Consider the following 15,057-nt stretch of genomic DNA (forward strand, 5'->3'; position numbering starts at 1 on the left):
TTAACCGTGAAAGGTATGCATTTTAGTTTCCTTACAATATTTTACACTGTAAAGTCACACTTTTATCAGAGCCGTACATTTGGTTACTATGGCAATGGGGCCAAACTTGAAAATGTCACCAAGTTTGTCACTCAATGTCTTTTTTTAAAAAATCTATTTTTGTCTGCTTTGTTATGCTTGTTTGTTTTGATTACTGTACTGGTGATTGGGAGACATGTTGAATGTCAGGTTATTGTGTGGGAGTTTTATACCGTCCATCAATTACTACATGTGAATCACGTTCACACACATGCCCCCGTTCTACGAGGTATATATGAAGTTACTTTTATACTGGTAACGACGAGTATATGAAGTACTTTCATACTTTTATACTGGTAATTTGGGCTATTTATTTTGTGTTACATTGTTGTTTCATAAAAAGCATAATTCCTAAACTGACAATTTAGGGATTTTTATACATATTGCTTATATATATATATATATATATATATATATATATATATATATATATATATATATATATATATATATATATATATATATATATATATAATATATATATCAATCTTGTGCTCTCTCTCTCTCTCTCTTCTCTCTCTCTCTCTCTCTCTCTCTCTCTCTCTCTCTCTCTCTCTATATATATATATATATATATATATATATATATATATATATATATATATATATATATATAATTTATATTATTTAACCGAATAATATATATATTGGCTTATTAGAATACAGGTATTCTGATTCATGTTAGTGGACTTGTAAATTCGGTATTGCAGTACAACATCTGTCACAAGACTTTTATGGTACAGCTAAGTATAAGTGGTTGCATTCTTTAACAGTTTAAAACAGAAGGAACTAGCACACATGCAAGCCCTGGCAGATTGAGTGGAAGAAAAGGGATAAGGAAGGGAAGCCCTTGTGAAGAAAAAAGTAAGTACTGGCAAAACTGTGAAGACTGGTAATATATAGATATATATATATATAAATAATATATATATACCCACCCAGTCAATCTTATAAAAATGTTTTCAATTACTAGTATCTTAAAAACGTTTGTAAAGTGTAAGCTCCAGTTTTGTGTTCTGAAGCTAATATAGTCATTTTCACCATGGTTCAAGTATTTGTTGTGAATAACTTTTTTAATATATTCTTTTGTATTAAGTGAGAATTTTTTTTAAATCTTAAACATTGCGTATTACCACTGACTCTTTATTTTGCTTATCTAACTCTACTAATCTTAAAGGTGAGTTTAACCACTGTTGTTTGTGGCAGGTATCTGAGTATTCTATACTGGAGGAGCAGCTTCAGAAAACCCTGGCAGATCTGGAAAAGAGAGAAAAGCAACTGGCCTTTTCTGAGATGGAGGTGAGCTTGATTTCATTTCTGTTTTTTTAAAGGGAGTGACTCCTTTCCTATCCAGCAACTGGCTCTGCCTGCAGTAATATGTCATCATATGTTGTAGATCTGACCTGAATATGGGGGCCTCATTGTTTACAGGGTTGAAAAGGCTGAATGCGTTTCTTAATATTTAGATTATTCTGAAATAAACAAGAGTGAATTATTCAGTAACTAATCTGGGATTGTTGTGATTTATATATATAACAAAATTGTTGGTCTGTTTACTATTTTTAAATATATTTTTGCAAAGGGTTAGGTGGAGTGTTTTAAGTAGACAGAAACTAACAGTTTCCTTTTACCATACTTGACATGCATTGCAGTGTGTATCCATCTAAATATGTTTAAAAAGCCTTTTAGAAACAAAAGAAAGTCAAATACTTATACTACCTAAATATATTTGAAATGTATTACCGGAATATATAGGTTTAACATGTTTCTTTTTAAAATTTATATTTAAGTTAATGTTATCTGTTTAGTGTTTTTAGCGGAGGAAAGAAATAGAAAAAAATAGATGTAGTGTAAATAGATGTAGTGTAAATCTGTGTTGGAACTGGTGTGGTATACTCTGCTTGGTGTGTGGTTTATGCAGTAGAGTGACCATTGAAAACTCCTTGTTTGTGACTGAAGCTACAGAGACTGAGAAAGGAGATGCAGGCTGACCATGAGCGTAGCCTGCGAGAGCTGCAGGACAGCAGCCGCCGTGTCCGAGAAGACTGTGTCCACCAAGTGGAGCTTGAGAGGTTAAAGGTCAAACAGCTGGAAGAGGACAGGCACCGCCTACAACAGCAGGTAGGTGATGATGGTTTTGCATTGCCTCCGCACTGGGTCAATATGTGAAAGTGTCTCTGGGGTTAGGACAGCATCAGATTCATTTTGAGGGGGTGAGTCGTGACTTTGAGTTGTTTTCAATGGGTTAATTATCAGTGTTTCAGTACTTCATATTCTTTTTTTTTTTTAATATAGCAATTGATCAATCAAAGGCTTTGTTTGACAAAGTTAATAGTTTTGAACTTAAAGGGACATTTTATTGAAAAGTAGCCTTCAGTCAGGAATCTTCGATGTAAGTTTAAAGTAATTTACGTTAAACTGCCCATTTAAAAAAACACACAGAATAGGAAAGAAAAGCTTATGACAAAGTCATTATGCAAAAAATAATAATTCTATTATGATTAATATGTACACCATTCCACCAAATATACTACTGTATTGCTGTTTTAAAACAGTTCAAATATCATCTTCATTTATACTAACACTAGTATAAATCAGTAAAAATTATCTGTATTTACCCCCCCCCCCCCCCCCCACACACACACACACACACCATTTGTATTTATCCCATGCCAGGGATCAGACGATTCTCTTCACATCAATATTTAATTATGTCCTTCTGCTTTCATCATTTGCATGCGTTAACTTTTCATTGATCAGCTGACAGTTCTACTAAAACATGCTTCAGAGTAGAATTTTTTGGAGTTAAGCTTTTATGGAAGCTAATGTTAACACCTGGTTTACAGTACACATTGAACTTGTAACCCTGTTGTAAAACAGTGAAATGGATGTGTGCTGTAAGTTTGACTAAGTGGGTTTGACAGTCAAACAAGTTTTAGAGTTTTTGTTTTTCCAGATCTTGATATGTAAAAACCTTCAGATCATTAAAATGTGGAGAAGGCATTTTTAGTATGTTACTGATAAATGATAAATTTACACAAGGTTCACATCAATCAATCAATCAATCAATCTTTATTTTATTTAGCGCCTTTCATAGTGGAACACCACCACAAAGCGCCAAGGTTGTTTTGGTGTTTGTTCTCTGGTTCATCAGTGAATGATTCTCTGACCATAGTGACCGTAGGGAATTTCAGAATTGCCACAGCCCACAGTATAAAATAACTAGACAATACAGAAGAAAGGCCACATGTTTACAATACACTTACTAATAGATCCTTAATGGATATCATGTTAAACCTTTTTTTTTTGTTTTTTTTAATCTGAATTAGTGCACAATATAAATCGTTCTTGTCGTATTTGGACAAGTCTTGAGAAGGTTAAATAATGGACAGCGCTGAGGAAAACTAGAGACAAGATGCTATACTGCTTTATGTTGTTACTCCTTGTGTCAAGAACTTGTAAACAAAGACATTTTTCTTCCATTTGCTAACCAGAGCTCAAACTATCTGTACTCTCAATGATGGACTCTGTGCACTCCCCCCATGCCCTAGATTTCCATTTCTTGTTTGCAAGATTTTTGCAGCATCTGCTTAATGTCAGATAATAGCCTGAAAAACCTTTCTTATCGACATGCCAGTGTATAGCAGTGGCCACATTAAGCAGTTTCCTATTAAAAAAAAAAAAAAAAAAAAAAAAAAAAGGTTGTGTTTCTTACCTATCTATTGTATTTATCTTTCTGTCACTGTCAAGGGAGATTTACAGCATTGTTTATCTATAGGGATTGCCAAAAAGATATGTAATGCTGCTTATAAATTTGACTGCAGCACTTATTTCTGTAGTGAATAGAACATATATTTATTGGTATACTGGTAGCCCTGTTTACTGTATTTAAGTCTGGTGGTGTGGTTGTTGTGTTTTTACTGATCTAGTTAATCCCCCTTTTATTTATTTAGTTATTTATTTATTTTAAATGCACCACATGCTGAACATAGGATACTCTAGTAACCTACCACAAGACACTGGGAATTCGATTTTTATAACTTGATGGTCATTTTAAAATGCATTTTCATGTTATTTGTTTTTCATCATTGTATAATTTGTATTCTTTTTTTTTATTTATTTTTTTTGTCATCTAGCTTCAAGATGCAGAACACAAGTACAAGCTGTTGGAGAAGGACTTCCTTCAGTTCAAGGACCAGCAGAGTACCAAACCAGAAATCCGACTTCAATCTGAAATTAATCTGCTCAATCTGGAAAAAGTAGACTATTTTCTTTGATTTCATAGTCGATTCTATTAAAATGTATTATTGACAGAGAAATATGAATCTTTTCACAAAAAAAAGTTTTTCCAACCAGCCCAAACCAAGCAAGATACCAACTGTACCAACATATGTAGATCGTGTTATTAATGAGAATTGGGTTTTGCGCGGTGTATGGTTTTGTGCAGTGATAGGGCTTCAGGATTTTGTTTAACCCTGTAAACCACTTAGGCTTATAGATTTCCCATCACCATCCTCTCCTCCTATGTCAGGTTTGTGTTGCTGTTGGATGGCTGCTCCAACAGCTGGCTGCATGGTCAATAGTCTTATTGTCAGTTACTCTTCAAGGAGGACACCATTCTGACTGACTGGAGAGGGCAACCCCCAGCCACCCATGTGGTCTTGAGGCTACAGTTCATTTTTATCCCAGTCTCTTATTTACTTTTTAATGGTTCAAATCTCATAATAAGTATAGTATAGTACCAATCTTCCCTGATGGAGGTGGTGTACGAAAACAAAAAACCTGAAAGCCTTATATGTTTATAATTACTAATATTTGCAAGTTGCTGAATCCCAACCAGAGAACAAAAACTGTTTCATTGTTGCCATCACCCTTCATTCTTAAAATAGCTGAGGCTGGCTTTTATTAAGACTAATTTATATTTAAACAGACTTTAAAAAGCATTTACTGTAATGTCATTGACAAATTAGAGTTTGAAAGAATGAAGATTTTTGGAGGAAAATAATTTAATTTGAATGTCCAAAGTTTAAGACTTGCCTGTGGGTAGACTTCTAGGTAATAAAAAATAAGGTCATATTTTAAGAAAGAAAATGTTCATCTGCCATAATATTTACATGGAGTGACATAACAGCTTGAAACCATATTGTGCTTTAGAACAGATAAACGTTGTCTGTGCCAGACTTTTTGTATATATCATCTTTCAATAACTGAGCACTGAGATGCTGTTACTACTTTTCATTTATTTGATGTATTTGCTTTTTAAGGTGGAACTGGAAAGAAAGTTGGAATCTTCAACAAAGTCTAAACTGCATTATAAGCAACAGTGGGGACGAGCGTTGAAGGAACTTGCACGACTGAAACAGGTATTGTAAACTATAATGTGCATATTGTTTTGACACAAAGCAAAAAAATGACTTAAAATAATTACAGCAAATTTTACCTACAATAATACTTGTTGTCCTGTCGTCATAGGTCTAATTTTTCAAAATGAAAGACGCACACAATTTGGTAAACATGCATTTGTTTTTTCAAATTGTATTTAGTTTTTTTTGTAGCAATTAGTGAAGAAAAAATGTCTGAGCTTTTGTACCTAAATTTCAATCCTTTATTTTGCAAGGTACTTCTCTTTCTGGCTTCTTTACTTAGTTTGCCTTAACAATATGTACTGGAATTAAAAGTTTACATACCTTTTTTTTTTTTAAACAAACTATTTTCGGGCCCCCTAGAAGTGCAACATAAGGAGAGTTGACATATTTTACTTGATTAAAACCATGTATTAAAATGAGTAAAACCAATGTGATTCTAGTTCAAGTATTGTGGCGGAACATTTTGTTTAGTTTGGATAAATTTATTCTCTTTTTTTTTTTTTGTTTTCCCTACCAACTTTGGAGTTGGTACACACACACACATACACACACAGCTATAAGGTGATCGGTGATTTTAAAGTACTGAACTGTTTAAAAAAAAAAAAAAAAAAAAAAAACATTGTAGAACATTCTTAGGATAAGCTTCTTTGTAAATAGTCATTTGTTTTAGGTTACACACAAGCAACAATGTATTTTGTTTAAAGTACATTTTGATGCATATTCCTTGATTAACAGGGTGTGGGTATGAGCTGATTTAGTTTAATAGCTGTAGGTCTGTAATCTCTTCTAGCAATTTGTCACTTTAAATCCTACTGGACGACTGGCAACATTTGTGTAGTGAGGATTAAACGCTGAAAGCTTTATCAAAGATTGTTAATAACTGTTAATGACAAAATCCAGCTGGAAAGCCTAAGAACCTATTGTTTTAGCGTATGTGCCAAAGTCATTTTTTTTTTGTTAAACAGTGGTGTCCATAACTAAAGGTGAAGTAGGATTATAAATCTGTAACATTTTATACAACACATCTCCAGGAGTAGACATGAACATAAGTGTTTTCAGTTCAGCTCCAGAATGGGTTTTTACTGCATAGGAGCTTTTTCTTGTGGAAAATACATTCTGCACCAAAGCATGTGACCCGTTGGTGCATTTTTATTGCCTGCTTTGTACATTCCACTCTCACTCTTTGTGTCTGGTACAGATACATTGAATGGGAACATTAATGCATTTCAGGAATAGTAGTAGTTACTTTGCAAATCTATTATTTATTTATTTATTTATTTATTTATATTTATTTAATTTATTTATTTCTTAGCAGGTGCCCTTATCCAGGGCAATTTACAATTGTTATAAGTTATCACAGTGCAATGTGTTGCATTATAAAATATCACATTACATGTTATCACATTATAAAACATCACATTACAGAATATTGTAATATGCAGTGGCTCTCAAAAGTATTTAGTATTCACCTGTGTGCAATTAAGGTGTTTCACATGATTTCAGGTTAAATACACCTGTTTCTGGGAGGTCCCACAGTTGGTTAGTACATTTCCTAACAAAAACTACATCATGAAGACGAAGGAACATTCAAAGCAAATCCGGAATAAGGTTCTTCAAAAGCACTTATCAGGAGTAGGATATAAGAACATTTCCAAGGCATTGAATATCCCCTGGAGCACCGTGAAGTCCATTATTAAGAAATGGAGAGAATATGGCACAACTGTGAATCTGTCTAGAACAGGCCGTCCTCAAAAACTGAGTATCCGGGCAAGAAGGGCACTAGTCAGGGAGGCCACCAAGAGGCCTATGGCAACTCTAAAGGAGTTACAGTCTTCCACGGCTGAGCTGGGAGACAATGTGCATACGGTAACAATAGCCCGGGTGCTTCACAAAAGTGGACTTTTATAGGAGAGTGACAAAAAGAAAGCCATTGTTGAAAAACTCACATCAAATCTTGGCTAAAGTTTGCCAGAAGGCATGTGGGAGACTCTGAGACCAAGTGGAAGAAGATTCTATGGTTTGAGACCAAAATAGAGCATTTTGGCAAGCCTAACTGCACATGATCCTGAGAACACCCTCCCTACTGTGAAGCATGGTGGTGGCAGCATCATGCTATGGGGATGCTTCTCTGTGTCAGGGCCTGGAAAGTTCGTGAAGATAGAGGGCAAAAATACAGAGAAATCCTGGAAGAAAACCTGCTGAAGTCTGCAAGAGACCTGGGACTTGGGAGAAGATTCATTTTCCAGCAGGACAATGACCCCAAATACAGCCAAAGGCACAATGGAGTGGCTTAAAAACAAAAAGGTCAATGTCCTGGAGTGGCCCGGTCAAAGCCCGGATCTCAATCCAATTGAGAATATGTGGAAAGAGTTGAAAATTGCTGTTCACCAAAGGTCCCCATCCAACTTGACGGAGCTTGAGCAATTTTGCAAAGAAGAATGGGCAAAAATTGCAGTGTCTAGATGTGCAAAGCTGGTAGAGACTTATCCAAATAGACTTATGGCTGTAATTGCTGCCAATGTGCCTCTACCAAATATTAACTCAAGGGGGTGAATACTTATGCAATCAATTATTTTCTGTTTTGTATTTGTAATTTAATTAATTTTGCAGATTTTATTTTTCATTTTGACATTATGGACTTTTTGTGTTGGAGTGGCAAAAGCTCCTAATTTTAAATCCATTTTGATTCCATGTTGTAACACAACAAAATGTGGAAAAGTCCAAGGGGGGTGAATACTTTTGAGAGCCACTGTAGATAAGAACAGTAAATAAAGTACAATAACATCAATTCAAGTAAAAGCAAAATAAGGCATACAGTAACTTAAGAGCGAATTTGACTACAGTTAAACTTTATAGTAAGTATCTGATTATATGTGTAAAGTCCAGTAAGAACACGTAGTAAGTACGATAAATGGGTGATAATGATTTCAAATAGGAGCAATTACAGAAAATGTGAGTACAGTTACTTATAAATCAAATACAATATATAGTAAGTCATTATAGGTAGGAGCAGTATTTGAATGCAGCAAGGTATGGAGCAATACAATACCAGTAAGTAATTAAGTAGGAGAATTTATGCATAGACAATGGTAACAGCATTCAGTAAAATACAACAACATGCAACTACGCGAAGTTGACATATATTGTTACTTTTTAAGCTACGTATGGGACTGACATTATGTGTATCAGGGAGCAATTAACCTCATGTAGTTAGTTACGAAAATAAATCACATACAATAAATTCAATGTCAGGTAAGAACACGTAGTAAGTACGATAAATGGGTGATAATGATTTCAAATAGGAGCAATTACAGAAAATGTGAGTACAGTTCAAATACAAGATACAATATATAGTAAGTCATTATAGGTAGGAGCAGTATTTGAATGCAGCAAGGTATGGAGCAGTTCAGTGCAAGTACAAGCTGATGCAAGTACTGGTTCAAATGGATGCCATATAGTCCAGCATGGTCGAGACTTATAATGTTTACGGATGCTGTCTGATAAAAACAATGAGACCTCATTTGTAATTTTAGTGACACAATGTCTGGATTTACAGTACTCCCCCTTTATAACGATGTTGTCGGGAGCCATAGTTAAGAGACCGTGCTGTGTGTGTTCCGCCTTATAACGAGGATACTAGTGTAATGGCATTATGTGGCAAATGGGAGCCATGACCATACCACCCTATGACCTGTTTCACAGTATAAAGGGGGATCACTGTATGTACATATGTCACACTCATATTCTACTTATTCAAATGTGATGAAGCATACTAAGGATATACAGTAGCACATATCATTGATGTAGTATGACAATCTGAGGGTCTTGGGTGACATTAACTCTTACTTCAGAGTGTGCTTTGTTAATTATGTTTTTTATTTTTTTATGCTCAATAAGCAGTAGAGTATGTATCTCCATAATCCTGACGGAAGACTTGTTGCTCTGTCCTCATTTTGATTGCCTTACATAGACGAGCCCCAGTTTTAAAAAGAACTTGTAACCTACAATTAACCTTTTGTACTAATAGATCAATGTTTTCATTCTAACAAGAATCAATCCATACCCCAAGATACATAGTCAGTCTCTACTAATAAATTCACATTAGTATCAAAGTCAGAGGTGATGGACAGATGCAGTAGTTTGTTTTAATGCAAAGCATTCTTGGTTTCATACAGGATAACTGTTTTTGTTTGTTTGTTTGTCTGTTTTTTTTTCTGGAAACGCACTTAATAGTTAATTGTCTATCTTTTATTGTTGCAGTATTACCTGGAAGAAAACCCACCGTATAACAGTAGCAAAATACTCTTCTATTTTATTGTTGAATTATGCACAATTATGAATTATGCACAACATGCTTAAGTGAAGGGTATCCTGGTCTGTGGGATCTCAAGAATCGCCCAGGATGGATTGGTCCCTCCTGAGTTTCTGTAAAAAATGTAAAGGATGTCAGATGCAACATTTAAAATCACTTTTGTGCTGTATATTTGGTAGAGATGGCAAGGTCCAGTAATTTTAATATGCAAGTTTTATTACAGTATGGACATTCAAGTACTCTAATCTACTGCAAATCTAGGTGGCATACTTATTCACAAGTTCTGGCTTGTGATAGTACTTTATATCCCAAGTCTTTACTGCAAATTATTTAAGTTTTAAAAATTGGTGACCTACTTCTGCATGGTTTTTGGCTTTTAAGGTTATGTTGTGAGTTTTTATAAAAAAAATTCACAGATAACATATGATTATATATGCAGATGATACTACAGAAAATAGTCCAGGCTTGCTAATTTATTTATATTCTTTGTGGGTATGTGTATTACTAACAAACATTTTCTGGTTAAAGTGATACACCACTTTTATGGCATGTGGCAGGTGCAGGAGGGGATGCAGTACAAGATATCGGTACATAAACCATAACTTTGTACAGTACCATTCCAATGAAGACTATAGAGATTGCTTCACTACATTCTAAATGATGCAGACGTTCTTGGCTAACAGCCATGCTGTCTTGTCAGGCCTGCTTTTAAACCACTAGACATAATTAAACTGATTAATTTGCAGCTAATTTGGCCTATAAGGATGTGGTGTGTTTTTTTTTTTTTTTTTTTTTTTTTTTTTTTTGGTTTGTTTTGTTGTTTTTTTCTCCTGGGTGAAAAGTGTGTCTTGAAATCTTCCAGACCCTGCTGCTGACCTGTCAGTCTTCAGTTCTTTTCAGAAAACTGTATCCGAGTTCAGTCTCTAGTTCTTCCCACAGTTCAGTGAGAGTGGGAGAGTGTGTTTGTGGTTAATGTTTAGTCTAATGTGTGTGTTTACAGCTCTCCTTTCAATTTAAAGACTGCAATCACTAACAGACACTTATTCACTTAACAGAGTGCTATCTTGGTTGTTTCCCCTGTGGAGTTAATGTTCTGTTTTATTGCATTATACAAGGAAGACTATTTCTTACTTAATGCAAAATAGGGCTTTCAGTTAAGCCTCAAAATAGCAGTAGTATTGATGATTTTACCCCCCACATACATTTCACTCAATTCCTCTCCCCCCAACATGATGATTTTAATATAATTTCAGTTAAATAAAAGCTTGTACACAACAATTTAATTTGAGGGGTAATTAGGCCTTGGTAGCGTCAGGAGAGGAAGAAAAAAAAAAACACACACAACAACATTCGCAACAAGCCTAAAGCAAGTTTAACATGCTACAGCAGTGTTACTAAAATATTTATTCTAAACGGATTACAGTACTTTGGAATATAATCTATATAGACTAGACATGAGTTTATGTGAACAGTTTTTTTTTTTTTTTTTTCTTCAGTGACAGCTGCAGCATCACGCATTGCATCTTGTTAATACTGTACCACCTAACCGTCACTATCTGTGAAACACACAATGTGGAAATCCCTGCCTAATAATAACGATAATACAAATAAATGGATTTACCTACAAAACAACATGCTATACCGCTATAGGTCAAGCTGATCGTTACTGAATATTGTAAAAAAATTAATTACATAACAGTTCATTTTGAAACGCCAAAGAAGCACAAACTATATCTCAGTTTATATCTCAGTCTATATCTCAGTTTTCTTCAGTGTGCACAGTTTATTTACAGGCTGTTTGCCAGGAATACAAGCCTGTCATCCTGCTCTGGATTCAGGACGGTATTTTTTTTTTTTTACTTAAAACATCGAATATACAGAGGGGCGTACTTACAAAGCATTTTCAAAACTGATTCGCTGGTAGGATGGGACCAGCAAATCAGATGCTTAACACGAGCAGGAAAAGAAGAGCACTCCCACTGCTTCGCTGGCAGAAAAACTGTAAATTACAAGGCAGGACGTTCGGTGTTTTTGTTGGTATACTTAAACAATGTCATTAGTAATGTGTGTTACAAAAATGTAATTATTGAATCGATTATCCAGTATTTATATTGATGTATATAATGTGGAATGGAATTGATCGAAAAATCAATTTCCAATTTAATCGTAGCAGCCCTAATGCAAAACAGAACTGTAACTACAGCACCAGTGTATAGTACATGGGCATTTTGAAGAAGGGTTTAAAAAATCCTAAATGTATATTTTCAAATACTTTATAAAAACAGACATTCCCTAGAATGTACAACATATTATTAAGCACTGTGAAAGTTTCTGAAGACAATGCTAAATACAAATGCTAAATTCCTCCCGTTTCATTTTTTTTTTTCTGAAATAACTGTCTGCCAAATTTTGCCTGGCAATTTAATGGTCTATGTAATTCTTGCTTACGCCTTACAGTAATTATATTTCAGCAATGGCAATTTGCAGTAATAGATGTAACTGATATAACAATAGTCTACAGTTAACATTTTCAGAATGAAGCCAAATCTGTGCTATATTCCCACTAAACTTTTTTTTAATGTAATTTTCATAGTTGGTCTTTTGACTTTTTTTGTGTCCCAGAGAGAGCAGGAAAATGCCATGGCTCGCCTGAAGAAGCAGCAGCAGGAGCTTGAGCACATGAGACTTCGGTACCTGGCAGCTGAAGAGAAGGACGTTGTTAAAACAGAGAGGCAGGAGCTAGAAGAGATCAGAAATGAACTGAACAGGTACAATCTATGAATGGCAGTCAGTAAAAATGTTTATATTTACAGTAATCCGTTGCACATAAGCCATGATCAGTTTCTTCAGCTATGTTAGTTTATTATTGAACAGAGAAGGTTAGTTCAGAGATTGTAGATCCTACCAAATATTTCGTACACTGTGTTGTAAGTGCTCTGTGCGCTACCATTGCTGCTAGTGTCACGGGAGCTGTTCAGTGTGTTTATGTAAATAAATCCTGTTTGCCTGCGGGGCGTATCAACTTCAACCTCCATCTCGATCTCCTGCCTGTCACTGAGCAATGAATGCACGCACCCACACGGCAGGCAGCTACCCTGTCACAAGCATTAATACCCTGTATCTTTCTAAACAAGGGATTAAGGGGAGCTCCTTAATAAAAGCTGAATCTCAAAACAGTGATTGTGTGAATGTGGTAATTGTTACAGCTGTGTATAATGGTATTTAAAACAGGATTCATTCATCTGCCTTTACACATCCGCCCTTGCTCTGGTCCCACCGCAGTCGGATACGCAATGGATTACTGTGTGTGTAGTGTTATATATTATAAATGAGAAAGGCTAAATATTTTTTCTGGCTGTGATGTTCATATAATAAATGATTTAAAAGTGAAAAGTATTAATCTTCCCTACAGTTATAAGGCTTTTTAAAAATAAATTAAGGCAGCATGTACTGGTGATTTAGACACCATGACTTCTTGAGCCTGTCCTGAGCCTGTAACTTGCAACATGCAGAGCAACAAGTTTAGTTTAATACAATCGACTGGTACCAGTCATCATATTTATGTGTTTATCATTCAGAAGCGTGCTATACTATGTAATCTACTATACCAAGAATAATTAATTTTTATTCCATAACATCAATCATACAGTCATATATTATAATTTTTTATTTTTTTTTGAGAGAGAAAATGTAGGTACATATGTTTCAGCAGAATTGTCTTCAATTCTTTTAGTGCAATGCACACATCTTATGACTCATGGTGTCCAAAGTTGGTGAAAGAACAGTTAATAATGAATAATCTACTAATATCTACAAATATCATTCATTAATATTATACTTAACAAACACTAGGCAGTAATAAAACATTACATTAAGTATTTGTTCATCACACAGATGACCGTGCCATAATAAAAGCTTATTCCTAGTTGTAAACTGTAAGTTTCATGACAAAGAGTGCATCAAGCTCATGTTGGCCAAACTTCTGGGTGGTAAATTGCTGCTGCTTTGTTTGTCAGGTTAAAGCAGCAGGAAGACAAAAAACAGTCACGGGATGAGAGAGATACTGCAACAGGGAGAACAGATGGACACCACATCCAGCTTCTGAACGAAAGCCTGGATGACTATCTAAGCAGGCTAATAGAGGAAAGGGACACCCTTCTAAGGACAGGGGTGTATACTCACGAAGACCGTATTATCAGTGAGCTGGATAGGCAAATACGTGCAGCTATTGCAAATCGAAGCACCAAATAAATAAATTAAATGCTGTTTTTTTTTTTTTTTTGTTTTTTTTTTTTTTTTGACTATTTGAATCTCTAATTATCCTGCAAACATCCTGCAGCAGTAAATGTTATATATCTATTATACATTGTATATACATGAGGGACAATGGTTTCCCACCCTAAAAATTGTGGTCATTTAAACAGTGTCTATTTAACACATTTAATAATGTTATTTTTAATTCTGAAAGTATTTTCAAAAAGCATTTATATTTTGCAAAATGGAAAAAAATATATATTTTAAAATACTCCACAAATTGAATTGGCAGACTAAGAAGTATTACAATGGAAATGGTGTTGTCTTTAAAAATAAACCCTGTAACAGCTGCTTATCTGTAGACCTGTGATTTTGTCATTTTTCTCTACACAATATACAGTGTGTATCAAAAGAGCCTTTTTTTTTTTTTTTTTTTTTTTTTTAAACCGGAACTCCAGGTGGTGATTTAGTGTCTTTATTCTGTTTGTGAACAGAAGAAGGGGCCCTAATGTAAAGAATAAAAAAAAGGCTTTTACAGAATACCATACTTTTCAGGATTAATGTATTTATTTGTTGTTGTATTGTATTCTGAAACTGTATTAAATAAGATTTGAGTGTTGTTTGAAGTATATTATTTTGTAAATGTACCTGTTTAGGACAGTTTAGATGCTTTAAGTAGCAACATGTTTTGACAGTGTACAAAACAGCTGCCCTTACACTGTATTTAATTGCTTTTTTCTAGTTGGACTAATAAACGTTTATATTAATCAAGAACTAAAGGTACAATGCTGTTCAAGGTGTTTTTTTGTTTGTTTGTTTGTTTGTTTTTTTTTTTTTTGGGGGGGGGGGGGGGGGGGGGGGGGGGTTGCAATTAACCAAAATTTAATCACATTTCTTTTAATACTGACTTTTATTCCAAGGAGTATATATGTGCGATGTTTAAATTGGCACAATGATTCAGTTTGAGCTTCCAAAAAACATTAAAAACCATAAAACTAAAGAAACTAATGCCAGAAGACTTAGATTTGTTATTTTTTTCTTACAATC

At 34.5% G+C, this 15,057-nt stretch overlaps 1 protein-coding gene across 1 annotated transcript in view; it reads left to right on the top strand.

Moving 5' to 3' along the window:
* The window catches only part of LOC121302476 (centrosomal protein of 120 kDa), a 30,860-nt gene extending 16,077 nt beyond the window's left edge, over positions 1–14,783 (top strand). The window contains 7 exon segments of the mRNA XM_041232483.1: positions 853–942; positions 1,285–1,377; positions 2,038–2,199; positions 4,215–4,337; positions 5,343–5,441; positions 12,379–12,524; positions 13,773–14,783. Of these exon segments, the coding sequence (XP_041088417.1) occupies positions 853–942; positions 1,285–1,377; positions 2,038–2,199; positions 4,215–4,337; positions 5,343–5,441; positions 12,379–12,524; positions 13,773–14,007 (948 nt within the window). The 3' untranslated portion in view covers positions 14,008–14,783.
* Positions 14,784–15,057: the final 274 nt, after the last annotated feature.

This window comes from Polyodon spathula, chromosome 2, assembly GCF_017654505.1.
Source record: "Polyodon spathula isolate WHYD16114869_AA chromosome 2, ASM1765450v1, whole genome shotgun sequence".
NCBI classification, from domain to species: Eukaryota; Metazoa; Chordata; class Actinopteri; order Acipenseriformes; family Polyodontidae; genus Polyodon; species Polyodon spathula.